The sequence below is a fragment of the Carettochelys insculpta genome, chromosome 2 (assembly GCF_033958435.1).
Source record: "Carettochelys insculpta isolate YL-2023 chromosome 2, ASM3395843v1, whole genome shotgun sequence".
Classification (NCBI taxonomy): Eukaryota; Metazoa; Chordata; order Testudines; family Carettochelyidae; genus Carettochelys; species Carettochelys insculpta.
Genome location: NC_134138.1, coordinates 30,472,707 through 30,481,447, shown reverse-complemented (window position 1 = coordinate 30,481,447; position 8,741 = coordinate 30,472,707). Strand labels below are relative to the sequence as shown.

At 46.3% G+C, this 8,741-nt stretch overlaps 1 protein-coding gene across 1 annotated transcript; it reads left to right on the top strand.

Moving 5' to 3' along the window:
• On the top strand, positions 1-6,960 carry UTP23 (UTP23 small subunit processome component). Its single transcript, XM_074985640.1, has 3 exons — positions 1-227; positions 4,673-4,847; positions 6,378-6,960. The coding sequence occupies exons 1-3, from the start codon at positions 40-42 to the stop codon at positions 6,756-6,758; spliced, it is 744 nt and encodes a 247-aa protein (XP_074841741.1). The 5' UTR covers positions 1-39; the 3' UTR covers positions 6,759-6,960.
• Positions 6,961-8,741: the final 1,781 nt, after the last annotated feature.

The window sequence follows — 8,741 nt, the reverse complement described above, 5'->3', positions numbered from 1 at the left end:
TAGTTCCGGGTCGCGGTCGCGGTCGCGGTCGGGGTGGGCATGAAGATCACGCGGCAGAAACACGCCAAGAAGCACATGGGCTTTTACAAGAACAACTTCGGTTTTCGGGAGCCCTTCCAGGTGCTGCTGGACGGGACGTTCTGCCAGGCCGCTCTGCGCAACAAGATCCAGATCCGGGACCAGCTGCCCGGCTACCTGGCTGGAGCCACGCAGCTCTGCACCACCCGGTCAGTGGCGGGGGCCGCTGAAGGTGCCACGTGACCAGAGAGCCCACATACCCCAGTGCGTGAGCGGGCGCTGGTGGAGGAGCCGCTGCGGCTTCCCGGGAGGACGGGCGGACTCGCGCGCTTGACGACCATCGGGGGGAGGGTGCGCAGGAGGTCACCGAAGTGCGGGCGGGGCTGTGCCCGGGAGCTCCCGGGGAGCGCGGCACAGAGCAGCTGGCCGGGGAGAAAGCGGCGGTTTCAATAGGTGATAGCGGTGTTAACCTGCAGAGTCTCCTAACACCCACTGCCCCGCAGAGCGGGAGCCTCCGCGCCCGAGTACCCCCCGCGCGGCGGGTGTTAGCGTTTTGTGTGGGGCCCAGAATGGATAGAAACCCTTCCCCACCCGCCCCGCACGCAAATCTACCTGAGGGACTGGGACACGGGGTGAGGGGTATAGGAGGGTGTGTAGGGTGCAAGCTCTGGGGCAGGGGCTGTGGTTCAGAGGGGTGTGGGCTCTGGGGCAGGAGCTGTGGGTGCAGGAGCGAGTGGGGGCTGTGGGTGCAGGAAGTGGTGCAGGGTGCAGGCTTTTGGGCAGGGGCTGTGAGTGCTGGAGGAAGTGTGGGGTGTGAGCTTGGGGGCAGGGGCTGTGGATGCAGGAGGGAATGTGGGGTGCAGGCTCTGCGGCAGGGGCTGTGAGTGCTGGAGAGGGTGTGGGCTGTGGGGCAGGGACTGTGGGTACAGGAGGAGGTAAGGTGAGGTGTGGCGGTTATCTGGGTGGTTCCTTTAAGTGGTCCGCACCCAGCTCCAGTAGTAGCTTTTGGGCACAGGAGTTCTGCAGGGGCTGCTGCTAGCAGGCCCTACCTCTGCGGTTCCTGGCCACAGGGGTGATCTGAGTAGGGGCAGCATACGGACACCCAGCCCCGTGCAGGGGCATAGTGACAGTTGCTTCATGATTTGGAAGTGCAGCTGGAGGTTAGGAACACCCTTTAGTCGTGCTGTGCTATTCTTTGTGATAGCAGGGGCTTTTAAATTGCCTGGAGACAGCAGGTGGGACCAAGGCACCTACTTGGGAGAGACCTGGTGCTGAACTGTGGTAGTACCAGCGCACACACCTCACGCACATGCACATGCACATCATCCCAGTGCTCTCATTGATAAGTACAGGCTCGTACAGCTCACTGTCACCATCCTCAACTGCAGGCAAGGCTCAGGCTGCTCTGTGAGCTGGAGGGCTCTAAGTTGTTTACAGCACCACAGCCCCTGTCCGTGAGTCTGAGGTGCTGTTAGTTTGAGGTTGATCTGGAAAAGGTTTTTGAAAAAATTGCTAAAATAATTCCCTGGGGCAAGATGGGAGTCACCCAAGGGATCTTAAGCTATGCCACTCTAGAGCTATAAGAGAAAGTAATCAATCACTTAAACCAGTCTCTGCACTAGGTGGCTGGAGAATTGCCAATGAGGTGCAGAGAGATAAAATAGTCTTCAAAGGTGATTCCGGCAGTTATAGGCCCCTGAGTCTTATTTCCTTTCCAAGCATGAGTGGGACTGGCAGGATGGCTGTGGTGCACCGCAGGAAAAGAACAAGAGTCCCAGAAAGAGTGAGCCCAAGCTGTTGATAGAAAGTGGACCCAGCAGTGGTGGCAAAGCATGCTCTAGTACAGGAACCAGGACTCTGCAGAACTCCTCATGGCTGTCAAGGAACAGACCGACATCCTGCAGTTCATGCTGGAACTGCCAGGGGCCACCCACCGCAGAACTCACAGATGCGTGGCCTCTTTACCCTGTTGCCCCACCTCCCCTTGTTGGGGGCCTGTAATAAAGGGGCAGAAGAAAAAGGACCAAGCTCATGGTCCACTCCCAGGATCTTTCCACACTACAAAATGCTTATGTTCCCCCACACATGATGGCAGGATTCCCTTTCTTTTTTTACACCTTAACCTTCATCTCCCTAAATAAAAAATAATGCTGTTGTGAAAACTGCAGTGATGCTTATTGGTCCACAGTGGGGTGGGGTGCAGTTAGAGGTGCTTTTGTAGTAGTCAAGCACATATCACTGTTGGTATCACAAGAGTTAAATGCAGCAGATTCATGTGGATGTCTGCTAAATCATAAAGCTGCTTTTCAAAGCCTCCCTGATTTTGGTTGCTTTTGTCCATGAATTGCTGATTGTCCTTGTGCCCATCTGTTCATAAATGTTGCCCAGGGCATCTACCTCTGCCACTCGTGTTGGCATTAAATTTTCCCCCTTTGATTTGCAAATATTACGGAGAATAGAGAATGCTGAAACCACAGTGGGAATGTTGGCTTCACAAAGGTCCAAATGGTCAAAAGGCACTGAATCTGGCTTTTAAATGGCCAAAGGCATCTTCCACCACCATTCTGCACTTGCTTAACCTGTAGTTTGAAGCACTCCTTGCTGTGAATGAGAGTGCCTGCGTATGGCTTCATGAGTCAAGAGATCAGAGGGTAAGCAGGGTTGCCCAGTATCACTATGGCCAGCTCCATCTTGCCGATCTTGACTTTGTGGTCTAAGAAGGTCCCATCCTGGAGCTTTCTGTACAGACCTGAATTTTGAAAGACATGCACATTGTGCTCCTTTTCTGTTCATCCCATATAGGTGTCAATGAAACAACCTTTGTGATCCACCAATGCTTGCAACTCCGTGGAGAAGTACCCGTTGCGGTTTATGTACTCTGAGGCCTGATGGTCCAGGGCTGGGATGGGGACGTGTTCCATTTACCACCGCACTGCAGTTAGGAAACCCTCTGGCAGCAAAGCTGCCCACTGTGTCTTACACATTTCCCAGAGTCACAGCCTTTCACAGCAGACAGGCATTGGTTGCTTTTGCTACTTGAATCACCATGGCCTCCACTGACCTTCAATTGATTTCCCTCTGACCAGTAGCTGTTGGGCATTGCAGACCTCCACAGACCAGTTGCCACTTGCTTGTGAACTGTCAAAGCAGGTCACATTTTGATATTGCAGCCCTTTGGGGTGTGGCACAGCAGATCACAAATCCTCATGAAAAAGACCATGCGCATGCAGAAGTTCTGCAGCCACTGCTGAACATCCCAGACCTCCAAAACGATGCAGTTCCACTAGTGTGTGCTGGTTTCAGATCTTCAGAACAGGTGTTCCACTGAATGCAATGTATGTAGGGCAACTATCAGCTGTGCATTCCTGGTCTCCAGTCCTTCAGTGTCATCTGAATCAATGTCTGCATCCACCTCACTCTCCCACTGGCTTTGTGTAATACAATACTGTATGACACTTTAGGAAGTGGCCATAACACAATGTGGAACGGCTCTAAGCTGTTCAGGATCCATGCTAGTGCTGTGCAGCATCATGAGCCAGGGGCAGGCTTTGGGAAAATGGCCCTAAAAATGGTGCAAAATGCCTTGGATAGTCTGTTTTCCAATGGTGGAGGTGTAGCGGGGAAGGAATTGCACTTTGCAATGATGACATCAAACACCCGTAAGCACTTGTGGTGCACAAAATCCCAGAATGTAGCAGGGCTGCAGGCACTGTGTGATAGGTACCCACATTGCATTGCTGACAGTGGAACCTATCTAAGGCAATGGAGACATGCTACATCAACTTTCTGCATGTGTGGACACTCATCTTCCACTTGTAAGATTTAGCAGTAAAAAGTTTACTTCAATAAATTCAACTTTATTTCATAGTGTAGACTTAGCCCAAGTCAGAAGCAAAAATCCCTTCTAGGGATGTTGCTGGACAAGTGAGTACCAGATGAGGGAGTTTCAACATCTACTGAGCACCCGTAGTTTAAAACCTCTCACATGCTGGGTAGAATGCGCTCTGAGACAGCCACATACGTGCAAAGTAGTAAACAAATTGATGACACATCAAACATCCAAGTACCTGTTTTTCTGTGTCATGCTATTCAGAGTTTGGGTTTTCATAGCAATTGAGTGGTCATACGCAGACATAAAGTAACACCAGATACAATAAATAAAGCAATTGGTGCCGTTGCATGTTTTGTTTTAGTTGTCTTATGGTAGTGTTTTGTGTGCTAGGTGATGTTTAAACATAGAAGAAGAGGCAGCACTCTACCTAAAGTGTGCAGTCTTGAGAAATTGAAGTTTTTTTGTTTTGGCCATAGTTCTGCTGACATACGTTTTTTTAATGTGGTAATAAATTTGTATAGTGTATATACAGTAGTTGTATAAACATATAAGGACACTGCTATTAAATTGTTTACCATTTCAAATGTTACTGGTCATTCTTGTTTACAACTAGAACTATTAACCATTTGCTGAAGTAAAACAAACTGTAATTTTATTCACATCATTGGGTAGTATGTGGTAAGTATAGAGCCTGATCAGACAACATCCAGTTACAGTCAAACATATTTCACATCTCAGCATTTAAAACCCCTGCAATTATATACACCTGTTGTGTAAGTAATTATTTTTCTCTACTAAATCACTCCTTTCTTCGCTCTTTAGCTGTGTTCTAAAAGAGTTGGAATCGCTGGGGAAGGCACTCTATGGAGCAAAAATAATTGCCCAAAGATTTCAGGTTCAAAATTGTTCCCACTTCAAAGATCCAGTGAGTGGCTCAGCATGTCTGTTGTCAATGATTGATGAGGGTAATCCTCATCACTATTTCATTGCTACGCAGGTAATACATTTAAAAATAAAATTAAGACTTATTTCCTACATTTTTTTCTCTAAGTCTCAGGAATTCTACCAACTATGAACATGAGATTTATATGGTTTGTTGGGATGAAATTGATAAGATTTATGTGCCCAAGACACGTAACTATACATGCAAATTACAAAATGGGGAAATCGTAGTTTGCATGCATAGTTACCAGTTTTGTGAGTGTAGGTGAATGATTAGCTGTTACTGTAGTCAGTTCCCTGAAAAAGAAAGACAGCTTCAAGGAAAGTAACAGAGAGGTAGAGGTGTTAGTCTGTGTCCTAAGAGAAGGAAAAAGCAGTCATGAAGCACCTTAAAGACTAACAAAATAGTGCTGTACTGGAAATTTCTAAATTATCTCCATATCTGAAGAAGCAGATCTGTCCCATGAACGCTCATCACCTAATACATTATTTTGTTAGTCTTTTAAGTGCTACATGACTGTTTTTTTGTGTTATTAGCTTCAAGGAAACAAGTAATGGATGTGATTTTTTGCATGATGATTGGAAACATAAAGATTGTGTGTGACCTGATTACCTGTCTGTGTTAGCATTGGTTTAGTATACTTTAATTTTAATTAAAACACTGAATTGGAAGTTTGGAATAGCTTTTGGTTCATCTTTTTTAAGTAGGAAATTATATTTAAACTGGCAAATGCCATTGAAATGTGTTCAGCTAAGACACTAATTTTAATTCTGGTATGATTTTATGCACATTCATGAACATTTACGTACTTGAATCTGTTTTATATTCTGCATTCGGCAAAATAAGATGGATTTGCTAGAATCTTGTTTTGGATGTTCGATTAGAACATTTTACCTCTTTCAGATTATTAGGATAATTATCTCTTTACTAAACATTTTTCTTTTCACAAATATAGTGAAATCAGGCTTCACTTAGCGATTTGAGAGGTTAACCAGTAAGCATCACCCTTATTAGTTGATGCTTCTTAGTTCCAGTTAATTAGTTGGGGCTGAAGGACCTCCCAGCACACCGCGGGCAAGGGGGCTGGTCCAGCCCCACAGGGCCCACCGTGGACTGGGGGTGCTCTGCCTGGCCAAAGCAGCCCCAGGCTGCAGCAAGTGCATCACAGGAAGGGGCTGTTCCCCCACTAGGCTGGAGCAGCCCCTGCCTGTGGGTGGGTGGGTCAGTGGGAGGGCCGCTCCAGCCTGGGTGCTGTGGGAACAGGAGCTGCTCCAGCCCAGTTGAACTGGAGTAGCCCTTTCCCTGCTCGCTACCCCCTCACCCCCGCCTCCTGTCTTTAATCAGTTAACTGGTTAAACATCACATTTAACAGGTTAACCAATTAAACTGAATTTTACATTCCTAGTTTCACTATCAGAAATACAGGAGATCGCAAAGGAGAAAATTGGGCATTTTCTGATGACATTGATAGCCAGAGGTTTTTTATAGACTGTATCTGTCTAAATTTTGTTTTAAAAGCAGTTGCATATGAATTGAAGGTTTGAGCCATCCCAAAATATTTACTAACATATTTGGTTTTGACAGGACCAGGATTTGGCAAAGAAAGTGAAGAAAAAGGCAGGAATTCCTCTTCTCTTTATTATTCAGAACACAATGGTGCTGGATAAACCCTCTCCAAAATCGTTGGCATTTGTTGAAGCCATACAGGCAAATCAGCTTGTTCCAGTGCACCAGCAACAAAGTATTGAGCATCTGAAAAAAGAACAGGGATTAGTAAAGGAGTCTGGAAACAGAAGAAAACGTAAGAGGGCAGGTGGCCCCAATCCTCTTAGCTGCCTGAAGAAAAAGAAAAAAGTGCAGGACGGCCAACAGTCTTCCACTGCTAAGAAGAAACGAAAAAGAAAACGAAACCGGTCTAAATCAGAAGCCCAGGCAGTGTCAGTGCAATTGAGTGTGGAAGCATAAAGCTGCTTATGTAAACAGTAGCTGGACTTGAACACAGCTTGAATTTTGTACAAAGAAAAACTTCTTACAATTCTAATATGAAAATAAAGGCGTTTGTTTTTATGAAATATATTCCTCATTGTACATTGCACCTGCTTTGTGTATTTATATCATCCCAGTAACAGAACTGTCTCTTTATTAAACTGGTAACGCAAAAGCTTTTTGTATCTGGCATCTTGGGGGGTGCTGGTAAGTTCAAAATTTCAGTTAAGGAGGGAGTTTGGGCTGAGGGCAGGGGGCTGAGGCACAGAAGGGGCTTCAGGGTGCTGGATCCAGGGGACGTTCGTCTCTGGCAACTTCCCACAAGCGGTGTCCCTGCTGTTTCCACCAGAGATGTGACTAAGCAACTGTGCGCACTGCCCCAACCCCATCCCAAGTGCTGGCTCCACAGCTTCCATTAGCCAAGAGTCGTGGAGTTGGTGCCCACAGTTAACCAATCATTTTTCTTTGGGCTACATCTGTTCATCTTGATTTAATTTGAACTGTGCTTGGGTTTGAACAAAAAAGTAATTCATGCCACCTGGATCCTCCCCAGGTCTCTGCCTCAGAGAGCTGCTACCTTTGTAAGATATAGCCCCCTACCCCACCAGGTTTTCTGCCTGGCTGAGTGTAGCTTTTCCCTGATCCTGCATCTCCTGCAGGAGACTTCCTTACTCCCTGCACCTGTCTGCTCAATTGAGCTATTAGTTAGCTAAAGAGATCAACAGCCTGAGAGGCAGCTAGTTAGTCACAGTTTATGCATCATTCCCTTCAAAGGATCTATCTACCTTTTTACAGTTTTCCTATATAGCACTAATGCCTGACTAGGTCACTTAGGCTCAGGAAAAATGGTAGGAGCAAGTATGCAACTTGGTTATGCTGAAATACAGTCCTGGACTTTCTCTGAAGATTAAAAATGTTGTCTTACGGAGATTTTGGGTTGTTGCAGGACTGAGTAACACATCTTCTATGGCATTTACAGAACTTTTTTCAACTATAACCACAGTAAAAGTTATAGTCAAAAGTGAGGGTGTTCATAGCACATGCAAACTTCAGCTGTGAAACACTTGGCCAGTTGGTCATGGTGAGGTCCATATATTTTTTTTGCAGTCTGCGTTAACCATTTTGTAAAATTATAAACAAAATCAGGCTGCAGAGGGAGTTGGAAAAAACAGCAGGGCACTGCTTCTGCATCTAGTTCTGTTTCCTGCCTGTGCTAGGAAAGTTGTAGACAGTAAAGTGAAACTCAATGACAAAAAGTGTATTCTATGGAAACAAAGATATAGTATAATATATAGATGGAAATTGGATCACTACATTGGTATTTCCCTACCTCATCCTCTCTGACTTCTTAAAAATCTCTTCAGACTGACACTGACTTTCCGCAGAATAATTCCTATTGAGAGAAAATCTAAGCGAGCTAAAGGAGAGCATCTTTCTTAAAAGCAGCTAAGTTATCATAACTGTTGTTCTTCCGGATGTGTTGCTCCTGTCCATTCCAGACTCTCCCACTTCTCTGTTATACTGTTCCAGCAAGAAGGAACTGAGCAGGGCATGGGTCAGCAGGGGTATGTATGTGAAGTCAGGGAGGTGGCACCATGAGAGCACTGCAGCCAATGGATGTTGCTAGGGAAAAGTCTTCCAGTGATTGGCATGCAGGTAGACATACATATATTGGAATGGACAGGAGCAGCACATCTCGAAAAACAAGTTTTATGTGGCTCAGCAGTGTGAAAAACCCCTCCATCTTCCAGAAGCAGTGCAAGTTTTACACTGTCAACACTATTATGTCAGTGGGAGATGCTCTTCCAACAGTGTAGTTTATGCTTCTCAGCAAGGTGAAGTGGCTATGCCAACAGGAGTCCAGTGCCTCAGATTCTAGTCCCCAAGTCCAGTGACCTCTTAGGCCACACTTCTCAGCATTTCCTACTAGCTAGCTTAGCTGGCTCCTGCTCGCTGTGGTGG

What these genes read in the sequence shown, in the direction of transcription:
- UTP23 (XM_074985640.1), top strand. Translation starts at nt 40, where the DNA reads ATGAAGATCACGCGGCAGAAACACGCCAAGAAGCACATGGGCTTTTAC. An exon ending in ACGCAGCTCTGCACCACCCG is followed by an intron (nt 228 to 4,672) that starts GTCAGTGGCGGG and finishes TTCGCTCTTTAG; the next exon opens with CTGTGTTCTAAAAGAGTTGG. An exon ending in ACTATTTCATTGCTACGCAG is followed by an intron (nt 4,848 to 6,377) that starts GTAATACATTTA and finishes TGGTTTTGACAG; the next exon opens with GACCAGGATTTGGCAAAGAA.